The following is a 15,562-nucleotide window of genomic DNA, read 5'->3' on the forward strand; positions in this document are numbered from 1 at the left end:
GTACCTGTCTGTGTGTGTGTACCTGTGTGTGTGTACCTGTCTGTGTGTACCTATGTGTGTGTGTACCTGTGTGTGTACCTGTGTGTGTGTGTGTACCTGTGTATGTGTGTGTACCTGTGTATGTGTGTGTACCTGTGTGTGTGTGTACCTGTGTGTGTTCCTGTGTGTGTGTACCTGTGTGTGTGTACCTGTGTGTGTGTACCTGTGTGTGTGTGTGAGGATGACCCTGCTGAGGCTGCGGTGCCTCAAATATTGGAAGAAGTCACCCCCTGTGAGTGGCTGGCTGAGGTGCCATCTGCTGAGGAAGTATTGAGGGCGATCCGGAGTCTGAGACTAGGAAAGGCAGCGGGCAGAGATGATCTCCCAAGCGAAATGCTGAGGGAGGGTGGCGTTTGTGCACAGACTGCCCTATATGACATCATAACAACAGTCTCGACCACTGGACGGGTTCCGCAGGATTGGAAGGATGCCCTGGTGGTCCCCCTTTTTAAGAAGGGGGACCGCACAGACTGTAACAACTACAGGGGCATCTCACTCCTCAGTGTGCCGGGAAAGGTTCTGGCAAGGATTATTCAGCATCGCCTTGCCAGGCACGCTGAGGAGAGGCTTGCGGAGCCCCAAGGCGGTTTCAGGAAAGGGCGGTCCTGCACAGATGCCATATTTTCTGTCCGTCTGCTACAGCAGAGGTGTAGGGAATTCCAACAAGACCTACATCTCTGCTTTATTGACCTGGTCAAGGCCTGTGATACCATCAGTTGGCCTGGGCTCTGGATCGTTCTTCGTGATGGTCACGTGACAGACTCAGGTGACATGGGTTGACTTGTGTGCCAGGCTAGGTGCAGGTGGTGGTCACGTGACAGACCCAGGTGACATGGATTGACTGCTGTGCCAGGCTAGGTGCAGGAGGTCACGTGACAGACCCAGGTGACATGGATTGACTGCTGTGCCAGGCTAGGTGCAGGAGGTCACGTGACAGACCCAGGTGACATGGATTGACTGGTCCTGTGCCAGGCTAGGTGCAGGAGGTGGTCACGTGACAGACCCACGTGACATGGATTGACTGGTCCTGTGCCAGGCTAGGTGCAGGAGGTGGTCAAGTGACAGACCCACGTGACATGGATTGACTGGTCCTGTGCCAGGCTAGGTGCAGGTGGTGGTCACGTGACAGACCCACGTGACATGGGTTGACTGGTCCTGTGCCAGGCTAGGTGCATGAGGTGGTCACGTGACAGACCCACGTGACATGGATTGACTGGTCTGCCAGGCTAAGTGCAGGAGGTGACAGAACCACGTGACATGGATTGACTGGTCTGCCAGGCTAGGTGCAGGAGGTGGTCACGTGACAGATCCACGTGACATGGATTGACTGCTGTGCCAGGCTAGGTGCAGGTGGGGGTCACGTGACAGACCCACGTGACATGGATTGACTGGTGTGCCAGGCTAGGTGCAGGTCACGTGACAGACCCACGTGATATGTATTGACTGGTCCTGTGCCAGGCTAGGTGCAGGTGGTGGTCACGTGACAGACCCAGGTGACATGGATTGACTGGTCCTGTGCCAGGCTACGTGCAGGAGGTGGTCACGTGACAGACCCACGTGACATGGGTTGACTGCTGTGCCAGGCTAGGTGCAGGAGGTGGTCACGTGACAGACCCACGTGACATGGATTGACTGGTCCTGTGCCAGGCTAGGTGCAGGAGGTGGTCACGTGACAGACCCAGGTGACATGGGTTGACTGGTGTGCCAGGCTAGGTGCATGAGGTGGTCACGTGACAGACCCAGGTGACATGGACTGACTGGTCCTGTGCCAGGCTAGGTGCATGAGGTGGTCACGGGACAGACCCAGGTGACATGGGTTGACTGAGATGACTGGCTGATGCACCACCTGTGCCCCCTACTGTGCCAACCTGCTGTGCTTTATCCGCCCGGCGCTCCGCTCGTTGTTGTGAGCGTCGCTCCTCTGCCCTCCGCTGTTGCTGGAGGGCGACTGCCTCCAACTGCCCAGTAGCAGCGTCCTTCACCCACATGCTCACTCAACCACTCACCAACCCATCCTAAATCCCCCATTCACCCACCCATTCATTCATCCATTCACTCATTCATTCGCTCACCAACTCACCCACTCATTCACTCACCCATTCACTCATCCATCCGCTCACCCACGCACTCACGCATTCACTCACTCACCCATTCACCATTCCACCCACTCACTCATTCATTCGCCCATTCACTCACCCACCCATTCACCATTCCACCCACTCATTCATTCGCCCATTCACTCACCCACTCATCAACTCACTCACTCACCCACCCATTCACCATCCCACATACTCACTCATTCATTCACCCATTCACTCACCCACTCACTCACCCACCCATTCACCATTCCACCCACTCATTCATTCACCCATCCACTCACCCACTCACTCATCAACTCACTCACTCACCCACCCATTCACCATCCCACATACTCACTCATTCTTTCACCCATTCACTCACTCATTCACCATTCCACCCACTCACTCATTCATTCACCCATTCAATGACCCACCCATTCAACATCCCACCTACTCATTCATTCGCCCATTCACTCACCCACTCACTCATTCATTCACCCATTCAATGACCTACCCACTCATCAACTCACTCACTGACCCATCCACTCTCCCACACATTCACCATTCCACCTACTCACTCATTCACTCACCCATTCACCCACTCACTCAATCATTCACGCATTCAATGACCCACCCACTCATAAACTCACTCACTCACCCACTCACCCACCCATTCACCATCCCACCTACTCATTCATTCATTCACCCATTCATTCACCCACTCACTCACCCACCCATTCACCATCCCACCTACTCATTCATTCATTCACCCACTCACTCACCCACTCACTCACCCACTCACTCATCAACTCACTCACTCACCCGGTCATTCATTCACTGACCCACCCACCCAATGTAACACCACAAAGACAAAGATCCCCCGTGTAGCCGTGACAGACTGTAGGGGCAAGTGCTGTTAGCGAGCAGCACCTATGAAGGCCAGCAGCACCACGCCCGACCGCCTTTGTCTCCCCAGTGGCGATGTTTACCACTCCACCGACGCACCAGGTGACTCATTTTAGGCTGAGTCGACCTAGGTGAGACCCAGGGCCTGTTCAGAGAATCGTCGCTGCCCGTGGTGTCGGTGGCCGTGAGGTGCGGCGAGCGGTGAAGCGCTAACCGGTGCGCCACCACTCCCCACACCACCAACAACATCATCATCATCATCACCACCACCATCACCACCACCATCATCACCACCACCACCACCATCATCATCACCATCATCACCACCACCACCACATCACCACTACCACCATCACCACCACCACCACTCCCCACACTACCAACACCATCATCAACAACATTCACCATCACCACCACCACCACTAACATCATCACCATCATCACCATCATCACCACCACCACTAACATCATCACCATCATCACCATCACCACCACCACTAACATCATCACCGTCACCACCACCACCACTAACATCATCACCATCACCACCACCACTACCTTCATCACCACCACCACCACCATCACCACCACCATCGCCACCACCATCACCACTACCATCGCCACCACCATCACCATAACCACCATCATCACCATCATCCCCATCACCACCACCACCACCATCACCACCACCACCACCATCACCACCACCACCACCACCATCACCACCACCATCACCACCACCACCACCATCACCACCACCACCACCTACCACCACCACCACCTACCACCTACCATCACCACCACCTACCACTACCACCACCATCACCACCACCACCTACCATCACCACCACCACCTACCACCATCACCACCACCATCACCACCACCATCACCACCACCACCACCACCATCATCACCACCACCACCATCACCACCACCATCACCACCACCATCATCACCACCAGCACCACCACCATCACCATCACCACCACCATCACCATCACCACCATCACCACCAGCACCACCACCACCACCATCACCACCACCATCACCACCACCACCACCACCATCACCACCATCACCACCATCACCATCACCACCATCACCACCATCACCACCAAACTGCTCACGAGTCGTGTTTATTATTCACGTGGGGACGAGGAGATGAACACCCAACGCCTCGCGCGAGGGAGCAACGCTCTATCCCCCACACACGGACAGAGCAGATGGCGGTAAGTGCACACTCCCATCCACGTGCGATCCACCAACCCCCCCCCCCCCCCCCACAGAATCTCCACCCTGTCACCGGGCGCTGGCGAATCAGCGAACGCCACAAAGCGGTACCGGAGATTTACACCTTGCGGGGAACGTTGGTGATGATTGGCTTGGGCCTGGTCTTGAACAGCAGCTTGGTGTGAACGAGCGCCTGGACGAGGTATTGGGTGCGAACCGACGGCGTCACGTCTGAAACACAACGGAGCGTCGCCTGTGTGAGTGAGTCTATGGGTCTCTGTGTGAGTGAGTCTGTGGGTGTCTGTGTGAGTGAGTCTGTGGGTCTCTGTGTGAGTGAGTCTATGGGTCTCTGTGTGGTGAGTCTGTGGGTGTCTGTGTGAGTGAGTCTGTGGGTCTCTGTGTGAGTGAGTCTATGGGTCTCTGTGTGAGTGAGTCTATGGGTCTCTGTGTGAGTGAGTCTATGGGTCTCTGTGTGGTGAGTCTGTGGGTGTCTGTGTGAGTGAGTCTATGGGTCTCTGTGTGAGTGAGTCTATGGGTCTCTGTGTGAGTGAGTCTATGGGTCTCTGTGTGAGTGAGTCTATGGGTCTCTGTGTGGTGAGTCTGTGGGTGTCTGTGTGAGTGAGTCTATGGGTCTCTGTGTGAGTGAGTCTGTGGGTCTCTGTGCGAGTGAGTCTATGGGTCTCTGTGTGAGTGAGTCTGTGGGTCTCTGTGTGAGTGAGTCTGTGGGTCTCTGTGTGAGTGAGTCTGTGGGTCTCTGTGTGAGTGAGTCTGTGGGTCTCTGTGTGAGTGAGTCTATGGGTGTCTGTGTGTGGTGAGTCTGTGGGTCTCTCTGTGTGAGTGAGTCTGTGGGTCTCTGTGTGAGTGAGCCTATGGGTCTCTTTGTGAGTGAGTCTGTGGGCCTCTGTGTGAGTGAGTCTATGGGTCTCTGTGTGTGGTGAGTCTGTGGGTCTCTGTGTGAGTGAGTCTATGGGTGTCTGTGTGAGTGAGTCTATGGGTGTCTGTGTGAGTGAGTCTATGGGTCTCTGTGTGTGGTGAGTCTGTGGGTCTCTGTGTGAGTGAGTCTATGGGTCTCTGTGTGTGAGTGAGTCTATGGGTCTCTGTGTGAGTGAGTCTATGGGTCTCTGTGTGAGTGAGTCTATGGGTGTCTGTGTGAGTGAGTCTATGGGTCTCTGTGTGAGTGAGTCTGTGGGTCTCTCTGTGTGAGTGAGTTTATGGGTCTCTGTGTGAGTGAGTCTGTGGGTCTCTGTGTGAGTGAGTCTATGGGTCTCTGTGCGAGTCTATGGGTCTCTGTGTGAGTGAGTCTATGGGTCTCTGTGTGAGTGAGTTTGTGGGTCTCTGTGTGAGTGAGTCTGTGGGTCTCTCTGTGTGAGTGAGTCTGTGGGTCTCTGTGTGAGTCTATTGGTCTCTGTGTGAGTGAGTCTATGGGTCTCTGTGTGAGTGAGTCTGTGGGTCTCTGTGTGAGTGAGTCTGTGGGTCTCTGTGTGAGTGAGTCTGTGGGTCTCTGTGTGAGTGAGTCTATGGGTCTCTGTGTGAGTGAGTCTATGGGTCTCTGTGTGAGTGAGTCTATGGGTGTCTGTGTGAGTGAGTCTATGGGTCTCTGTGTGAGTGAGTCTATGGGTCTCTGTGTGAGTGAGTCTATGGGTCTCTATGTGAGTGAGTCTGTGGGTCTCTGTGTGAGTGAGTCTATGGGTCTCTGTGTGGTGAGTCTATGGGTGTCTGTGTGAGTGAGTCTATGGGTCTCTGTGTGAGTGAGTCTATGGGTGTCTGTGTGAGTGAGTCTATGGGTCTCTGTGTGAGTGAGTCTATGGGTCTCTGTGTGAGTGAGTCTGTGGGTCTCTGTGTGAGTGAGTCTATGGGTCACTGTGTGAGTGAGTCTGTGGGTCTCTGTGTGAGTGAGTCTGTGGGTCTCTCTGTGTGAGTGAGTCTATGGGTCTCTGTGTGGTGAGTCTATGGGTGTCTGTGTGAGTGAGTCTATGGGTCTCTCTGTGTGAGTGAGTCTGTGGATCTCTCTGTGTGAGTGAGTCTATGGGTCTCTGTGTGAGTGAGTCTATGGGTCTCTGTGTGAGTGAGTCTGTGGGTCTCTGTGTGAGTGAGTCTATGGGTCTCTGTGTGGTGAGTCTATGGGTGTCTGTGTGAGTGAGTCTATGGGTCTCTGTGTGAGTGAGTCTATGGGTCTCTGTGTGAGTGAGTCTGTGGGTCTCTCTGTGTGAGTGAGTCTATGGGTCTCTGTGTGAGTGAGTCTGTGGGTGTCTGTGTGAGTGATTCTATGGGTCTCTGTGTGAGTGAGTCTGTGGGTCTCTCTGTGTGAGTGAGTCTATGGGTCTCTGTGTGAGTGAGTCTATGGGTCTCTGTGTGAGTGAGTCTATGGGTCTCTGTGTGAGTGAGTCTGTGGGTCTCTGTGTGAGTGAGTCTATGGGTCTCTGTGTGAGTGAGTCTGTGGGTCTCTCTGTGTGAGTGAGTCTATGGGTCTCTGTGTGATTGAGTCTATGGGTCTCTGTGTGAGTGAGTCTATGGGTCTCTGTGTGAGTGAGTCTGTGGGTGTCTGTGTGAGTGAGTCTATGGGTCTCTGTGTGAGTGAGTCTATGGGTCTCTGTGTGAGTGAGTCTATGGGTCTCTGTGTGAGTGAGTCTATGGGTCTCTGTGTGGTGAGTCTGTGGGTGTCTGTGTGAGTGAGTCTATGGGTCTCTGTGTGAGTGAGTCTGTGGGTCTCTGTGCGAGTGAGTCTATGGGTCTCTGTGTGAGTGAGTCTGTGGGTCTCTGTGTGAGTGAGTCTGTGGGTCTCTGTGTGAGTGAGTCTGTGGGTCTCTGTGTGAGTGAGTCTGTGGGTCTCTGTGTGAGTGAGTCTATGGGTGTCTGTGTGTGGTGAGTCTGTGGGTCTCTCTGTGTGAGTGAGTCTGTGGGTCTCTGTGTGAGTGAGCCTATGGGTCTCTTTGTGAGTGAGTCTGTGGGCCTCTGTGTGAGTGAGTCTATGGGTCTCTGTGTGTGGTGAGTCTGTGGGTCTCTGTGTGAGTGAGTCTATGGGTGTCTGTGTGAGTGAGTCTATGGGTGTCTGTGTGAGTGAGTCTATGGGTCTCTGTGTGTGGTGAGTCTGTGGGTCTCTGTGTGAGTGAGTCTATGGGTCTCTGTGTGTGAGTGAGTCTATGGGTCTCTGTGTGAGTGAGTCTATGGGTCTCTGTGTGAGTGAGTCTATGGGTGTCTGTGTGAGTGAGTCTATGGGTCTCTGTGTGAGTGAGTCTGTGGGTCTCTCTGTGTGAGTGAGTTTATGGGTCTCTGTGTGAGTGAGTCTGTGGGTCTCTGTGTGAGTGAGTCTATGGGTCTCTGTGCGAGTCTATGGGTCTCTGTGTGAGTGAGTCTATGGGTCTCTGTGTGAGTGAGTTTGTGGGTCTCTGTGTGAGTGAGTCTGTGGGTCTCTCTGTGTGAGTGAGTCTGTGGGTCTCTGTGTGAGTCTATGGGTCTCTGTGTGAGTGAGTCTATGGGTCTCTGTGTGAGTGAGTCTGTGGGTCTCTGTGTGAGTGAGTCTGTGGGTCTCTGTGTGAGTGAGTCTGTGGGTCTCTGTGTGAGTGAGTCTATGGGTCTCTGTGTGAGTGAGTCTATGGGTCTCTGTGTGAGTGAGTCTATGGGTGTCTGTGTGAGTGAGTCTATGGGTCTCTGTGTGAGTGAGTCTATGGGTCTCTGTGTGAGTGAGTCTATGGGTCTCTATGTGAGTGAGTCTGTGGGTCTCTGTGTGAGTGAGTCTATGGGTCTCTGTGTGGTGAGTCTATGGGTGTCTGTGTGAGTGAGTCTATGGGTCTCTGTGTGAGTGAGTCTATGGGTGTCTGTGTGAGTGAGTCTATGGGTCTCTGTGTGAGTGAGTCTATGGGTCTCTGTGTGAGTGAGTCTGTGGGTCTCTGTGTGAGTGACTCTATGGGTCACTGTGTGAGTGAGTCTGTGGGTCTCTGTGTGAGTGAGTCTGTGGGTCTCTCTGTGTGAGTGAGTCTATGGGTCTCTGTGTGGTGAGTCTATGGGTGTCTGTGTGAGTGAGTCTATGGGTCTCTCTGTGTGAGTGAGTCTGTGGATCTCTCTGTGTGAGTGAGTCTATGGGTCTCTGTGTGAGTGAGTCTATGGGTCTCTGTGTGAGTGAGTCTGTGGGTCTCTGTGTGAGTGAGTCTATGGGTCTCTGTGTGGTGAGTCTATGGGTGTCTGTGTGAGTGAGTCTATGGGTCTCTGTGTGAGTGAGTCTATGGGTCTCTGTGTGATTGAGTCTGTGGGTCTCTCTGTGTGAGTGAGTCTATGGGTCTCTGTGTGAGTGAGTCTGTGGGTGTCTGTGTGAGTGATTCTATGGGTCTCTGTGTGAGTGAGTCTGTGGGTCTCTCTGTGTGAGTGAGTCTATGGGTCTCTGTGTGAGTGAGTCTATGGGTCTCTGTGTGAGTGAGTCTATGGGTCTCTGTGTGAGTGAGTCTGTGGGTCTCTGTGTGAGTGAGTCTATGGGTCTCTGTGTGAGTGAGTCTGTGGGTCTCTCTGTGTGAGTGAGTCTATGGGTCTCTGTGTGATTGAGTCTATGGGTCTCTGTGTGAGTGAGTCTATGGGTCTCTGTGTGAGTGAGTCTGTGGGACTCTGTGTGAGTGAGTCTGTGGGACTCTGTGTGAGTGAGTCTATGGGTCTCTGTGTGAGTGAGTCTATGGGTCTCTGTGTGAGTGAGTCTATGGGTCTCTGTGTGAGTGAGTCTGTGGGTCTCTGTGTGAGTGAGTCTATGGGTCTCTGTGTGAGTGAGTCTGTGGGTCTCTGTGTGAGTGAGTCTATGGGTCTCTGTGTGAGTGAGTCTATGGGTCTCTGTGTAAGTGAGTCTATGGGTCTCTGTGTGAGTGAGTCTATGGGTCTCTGTGTGAGTGAGTCTATGGGTCTCTCTGTGAGTGAGTCTGTGGGTCTCTCTGTGTGAGTGAGTCTATGGGTCTCTGTGTGAGTGAGTCTATGGGTCTCAGTGTGAGTGAGTCTGTGGGTCTGTGTGAGTGAGTCTATGGGTCTCTGTGTGAGTCTATGGGTCTCTGTGTGAGTGAGTCTGTGGGTCTCTCTGTGTGAGTGAGTCTGTGGGTCTCTCTGTGTGAGTGAGTCTGTGGGTCTCTGTGTGAGTGAGTCTGTGGGTCTCTGTGTGAGTCTATGGGTCTCTGTGTGAGTCTATGGGTCTCTGTGTGAGTGAGTCTATGGGTCTCTGTGTGAGTGAGTCTATGGGTCTCTGTGTGAGTGAGTCTGTGGGTCTCTGTGTGAGTGAGTCTGTGGGTCTCTATGTGAGTGAGTCTATGGGTCTCTGTGTGAGTGAGTCTATGGGTCTCTGTGTGAGTGAGTCTATGGGTCTCTGTGTGAGTGAGTCTATGGGTCTCTGTGTGGTGAGTCTATGGGTCTCTGTGTGGTGAGTCTATCGGTCTCTGTGTGAGTGAGTCTATGGGTCTCTGTGTGAGTGAGTCTATGGGTCTCTGTGTGAGAGAGTCTATGGTCTCTGTGCGAGTGAGTCTATGGGTCTCTGTGTGAGTGAGTCTATGGGTCTCTGTGTGAGCGAGTCTATGGGTCTCTGTGTGAGCGAGTCTATGGGTCTCTGTGTGAGTGAGTCTATGTTTCTCTGTGTGAGTGAGTCTATGGGTCTCTGCGTGAGTGAGTCTATGGGTCTCTGTGTGAGTGAGTCTGTGGGTCTCTGTGTGAGTGAGTCTATGGGTCTCTGTGTGAGTGAGTCTGTGGGTCTCTGTGTGAGTGAGTCTGTGGGTCTCTGTGTGAGTGAGTCTATGGGTCTCTGTGTGAGTGAGTCTGTGGGCCTCTGTGTGAGTGAGTCTATGGGTCTCTGTGTGAGTGAATCTATGGGTCTCTGTGTGAGTGAGTCTATGGGTCTCTGTGTGAGTGAGTCTGTGGGTCTCTGTGTGAGTGAGTCTGTGGGTCTCTGTGTGAGTGAGTCTGTGGGTCTCTGTGTGAGTGAGTCTATGGGTCTCTGTGAGTGAGTGAGTCTATGGGTCTCTGTGTGAGTGAGTCTATGGGTCTCTGTGTGAGTGAGTCTATGGGTCTCTGTGTGGTGAGTCTATGGGTCTCTGTGTGGTGAGTCTATGGGTCTCTGTGTGAGTGAGTCTATGGGTCTCTGTGTGAGCGAGTCTATGGGTCTCTGTGTGAGCGAGTCTATGGGTCTCTGTGTGAGTGAGTCTATGTTTCTCTGTGTGAGTGAGTCTATGGGTCTCTGCGTGAGTGAGTCTATGGGTCTCTGTGTGAGTGAGTCTATGGGTCTCTGTGTGAGTGAGTCTATGGGTCTCTGTGTGAGTGAGTCTATGGCTCTCTGTGATTTTGCTTTGCGAACCCGTTGAGTTCAGCTCAGGATGTGCATCCATCTCTTCCTGCTGATGCTGCTGCTGCTGATGCTGCTGATGCTGCTGATGCTGTTGCTTCACCAATACAGCTAAGGGCTTATCCAGGCTCACCACTTTGCCGTAGAGGATGTGATGACCAATGATGAGAACCGGGATACCCTGTTCAGAGACACAGCGAGAGACAGATACACGTACACACACACACTCACACTCAGTCACTCACACTCACACTCACTCACTCACACTCACACTCACTCACACTCACTCACACACTCACTCACACACTCACTCACTCACACACACTCACACTCACTCACACTCACTCACACACTCACTCACACACTCACACACACACACTCACTCCACTCTCACTCACTCACACGCACACACTCACTCACACTCACTCACTCACACACTCACTCACACTCACTCACTCACACACACACTCACACACTCACACACTCACTCACACTCACTCACTCACACACTCACTCACTCACACACGCACACACACACACACTCACTCACACTCACTCACTAACTCACACACACTCACACTCACTCACTCACACACACTCACACTCACTCACTCACACTCACTCACACACTCACACTCACTCACACACTCACTCACTCATACACACACTCACACTCGCTCACACTCACACTCACTCACTCACACACTCACTCACACTCACTCACACTCACACACTCACTCACCCACACACTCACACACTCACACACACTCACACACTCACTCACACTCACTCTCTCACACACTCACACCCACCCACTCACCCTCCCACCCACTCACCCACTCACACACCCAACCACCCTCCCACCCACTCACCCACCCACACACCCACCCACTCACCCACCCACCCTCCCACCCACTCACCCACCCACCCACTCACCCACCCATCCTCCCACCCACTCACCCACTCACACACCCACCCACCCTCCCACCCACTCACCCACCCCACACACCCACCCACTCACCCACCCACCCTCCCACCCACTCACCCACCCACCCACTCACCCACCCACCCACTCACCCACCCACCCACTCACCCACCCACCCACCCTCCCACCCACTCACCCACCCATCCACACACCCACCCACCCTTCCACCCACCCACTCACCCACCCTCCCACCCACCCTACCACCCACTCAAACACCCACTCACCCACTCACCCACCTACCCACTCACCCACCCACACACTCACCCACCCACCCACCCACTCACTCACCCTCCCACCCACCCACCCACTCACCCACCCTCCCACCCACCCACCCACCCTCCCACCCACCCACCCACTCACTCTCCCACCCACCCACACTCCCACCCACTCACCCTCCCACCCTCCCACCCACCCACCCACTCACCCACCCACCCACCCATCCTCCCACCCACCCATCCTCCCACCCACTCACCCACCCACCCCCTCACCCACTCACTCACCTACCCACCCACCCACCCACTCACCCACCCACTCACCCACCCACCCACTCACTCACCCACCCACTCACTCACTCACCCACTCCCTTACCCACTCACTCACTCACCCACCCACCCTCCCACCCACCCTCCCACCCACCCACCCTCCCACCCACCCACCCTCCCACTCACCCACCCACCCTCCCACCCACCCACCCACTCACCCTCCCACCCACTCACACACCCACCCTCCCACCCACTCACCCACCCTCCCACTCACCCACCCTCCCACTCACCCACCCTCCCACCCACCCACCCTCCCACCCACCCACCCACCCTCCCACCCACCCACCCTCCCACCCACCCTCCCACCCACCCACTCACCCACCCACCTACTCACCCACTCACCCACCTAATCACCCACCCACTCACCCACCCACTCACCCACCCACCCACTCACCCACTCACCCACCCACCCACTCACCCACCCACCCACTCACCCACCCACCCACCCACTCACCCACCCACCCACCCACTCACCCACCCACCCACTCACCCACCCACCCTCCAACCCACTCACCCACCCACCCTCCCACCCACTCACCCACTCACCCACCCTCCCACCCACTCACCCACCCACTCACCCACCCACCCACTCACCCACCCACTCACCCTCCCACCCACCCACCCACCCACCCTCCCACCCTCCCACCCACCCACCCTTCCACCCTCCCACCCACCCTCCCACCCTCCCACCCACCCTCCCACCCTCCCACCCACCCTCCCACCCACCCACCCACTCACCCACCCACCCTCCCACCCTCCCACCCACCCACCCTTCCACCCTCCCACCCACCCACCCTCCCACCCTCCCACCCACCCTCCCTCCCACCCACCCATCCACCCACCCACTCACTCACCCACCCACCCACTCACCCACCCACCCTCCCACCCACCCACTCACCCACCCACCCACCCTCCCACCCACTCACCCACCCTCCCACCCACTCACCCACCCACCCACTCACCCACTCACTCACTCACCCACCCCCTCACCCACTCACCCACCCACTCACCCACCCACTCACCCTCCCACCCACCCACTCACCCACCCACTCACCCACTCACTCACTCACCCACTCACCCACCCACCCACTCACCCACCCACCCACTCACACCATCACTCACCCTCCCACCCACTCACGTCACGTGTGTAGTGGAGGTCTCCCAGGGTAGCCGACTGCAGGCCTCCTCCACCGCGAGGCACCACGTGACCCTGCAGCTCCACCAGCAGCCAATCCTCGTCCAGCCCCGCCTGCCCACTGCCATGGCCCATCACAGGGGAACGTCACAGAGACAGCTGCCACTGGGGGTGCCCCTAGGCCTACAGCACCACACAGCAGACTCACACACAGAGACAGCTGCCACTGGGGGTGCCCCTAGACTACAGCACCACACAGCAGCTACCCCTACAGACACACAGAGACAGCTGCCACTGGGGGTGCCCCTAGAGCTACAGCACCACACAGCAGACTCACACACAGGGGCAGCTGTCACTGGGGGTGCCCCTAGACTACAGCACCACACAGCAGCTACCCCTACTAACAGACAGGGACAGCTGCCACTGGGGGTGCCCCTAGGGCTACAGCACCACACAGCACCACACAGCAGACTCACACACAGGGACAGCTGCCACTGGGGGTGTCCTCTAGGGCTACAGCAATACACAGCAGACTCACACACAGGGGCAGCTGTCACTGGGGGTGCCCCCTAGGGCTACAGCACCACACAGCACCACACAGCAGACTCACACACAGGGACAGCTGCCACTGGGGGTGTCCTCTAGAGCTACAGCACCACACAGCAGACTCACACACAGAGACAGCTGTCACTGGGGTGCCCCTAGGGCTACAGCACCACACAGCAGCAGACTCACACACAGGGACAGCTGCCACTGGGGGTGTCCTCTAGGGCTACAGCACCACACAGCAGACTCACACACAGAGACAGCTGTCACTGGGGGTGCCCCTAGGGCTACAGCACCACACAGCAGCAGACTCACACACAGGGACAGCTGTCACTGGGGGTGCCCCCTAGACTACAGCACCACACAACAGCTACCCCTACTGACACACAGGGACAGCTGTCACTGGGGGTGCCCCTAGGGCTACAGCACCACACAGCAACAGCAGACTCACACACAGGGACAGCTGTCACTGGGGGTGCCCCTAGGGCTACAGACATCGATCAGGTTGGAGGTAATTACGTCATTATTATTCAGAAGCACGTGGGGGGTGGGGGGGTGGGGGGTTGGGGGGGGTGTCCCTTTGTGACGTCACAGACTCACGCGCTCACGAGGATCTGCACCATGGCCGCTGCTCCTGCCGAGTGTCACTGCGTCACTGCGTACGTCACTGCGTGCGTCACTGTGTGTGTGTGTGTGTCACTGTGTGTGTGTCACTGTGTGTGTGTGTTACTGTGTGTGTGTCACTGTGTGTGTGTGTTACTGTGTGTGTGTCACTGTGTGTGTGTGTTACTGTGTGTATGTGTCACTGTGTGTGTGTGTCAGTGTGTGTGTGTGTCAGTGTGTGTGTGTGTGTCACTGTGTGTGTCACTGTGTGTGAGTCACTGTGTGTGTGTGTCACTGTGTGTGTGTCACTGTGTGTGTCACTGTGTGTGTGTCAGTGTGTGTGTGTTACTGTGTGTGTGTTACTGTGTGTGTCACTGTGTGTGTCACTGTGTGTGTTACTGTGTGTGTGTGTTATTGTGTGTGTTACTGTGTGTGTGTCACTGTGTGTGTGTGTCACTGTGTGTGTGTTACTGTGTGTGTTAGTGTGTGTGTCACTGTGTGTGTGTGTGTCAGTGTGTGTGTCAGTGTGTGTGTTACTGTGTGTGTTAGTGTGTGTGTGTGTTAGTGTGTGTGTGTTAGTGTGTGTGTGTCACTGTGTGTGTGTTAGTGTGTGTGTGTTAGTGTGTGTGTCACTGTGTGTGTGTCACTGTGTGTGTGTCACTGTGTGTGTGTCACTGTGTGTGTGTGTCACTGTGTCTGTGAGTGCCCCACTACAATCTGTAGACTACCCCCCCACTACAGTCTGTAGACTACCCCCCCACTACAGTCTGTAGACTACCCCCCCACTACAGTCTGTAGACTACCCCCCCCACTACAGTCTGTAGACTACCCCCCCCACTACAGTCTGTAGACTACCCCCCCACTACAGTCTGTAGACTACCCCCACTACAGTCTGTAGACTAGCCCCCCACTACAGTCTGTAGACTAGCCCCCTACTAGACTTAACAAGCCGCCATCAGCCGGCACTTTCCCGCGCAAATTTCACCAGCGGCGCGACTTCCTGCCTCAATCTCATCCCTTCTGTCCGGGAGGGGGGCGGAGCCTGTGTTCGCCGTGCGATTCAACGCCGACAGACGTTGCGGATTTTCATTCGCGCGCAAAGCAATCAAAAGCTGCGCTAGTGTACCGCTGTTGGCTCAGACAGAAGTAGAGATTTTCACCGGAATGCCGAAGCGAACAAACGTCGCGGCTAGTGTACGCTT

General features: G+C 55.4%; 1 protein-coding gene across 1 annotated transcript; it reads right to left on the reverse strand.

The window, feature by feature from the left end:
- Nucleotides 1-4,144: 4,144 nt before the first annotated feature.
- On the reverse strand, nucleotides 4,145-15,104 carry LOC142922592 (chromosome transmission fidelity protein 8 homolog). Its single transcript, XM_076063406.1, has 4 exons — nucleotides 14,358-15,104; nucleotides 13,215-13,332; nucleotides 10,562-10,730; nucleotides 4,145-4,485 (listed from the first exon to the last, which is right to left on the reverse strand). The coding sequence occupies exons 1-4, from the start codon at nucleotides 14,378-14,380 to the stop codon at nucleotides 4,373-4,375; spliced, it is 423 nt and encodes a 140-aa protein (XP_075919521.1). The 5' UTR covers nucleotides 14,381-15,104; the 3' UTR covers nucleotides 4,145-4,372.
- Nucleotides 15,105-15,562: the final 458 nt, after the last annotated feature.

Source organism: Petromyzon marinus, unplaced genomic scaffold, assembly GCF_048934315.1.
Source record: "Petromyzon marinus isolate PM22_M1 ecotype Great Lakes invasive population unplaced genomic scaffold, UKy_Petmar_22M1.pri1.0 PM_Scaffold_112, whole genome shotgun sequence".
NCBI lineage: Eukaryota > Metazoa > Chordata > Hyperoartia > Petromyzontiformes > Petromyzontidae > Petromyzon > Petromyzon marinus.

Bases quoted from the DNA above. Each gene is read 5' to 3' on its own strand.
- LOC142922592 (XM_076063406.1), bottom strand. From the start codon at position 14,380: ATGGTGCAGATCCTCGTGAGCGC. The intron at 13,333-14,357 runs GTGAGTCTGTGA...GGGCCATGGCAG, and splicing joins GTGCAGATCCTCGTGAGCGC to TGGGCAGGCGGGGCTGGACG. The intron at 10,731-13,214 runs GTGAGTGGGTGG...GTCTCTGAACAG, and splicing joins ACCTCCACTACACACGTGAC to GGTATCCCGGTTCTCATCAT.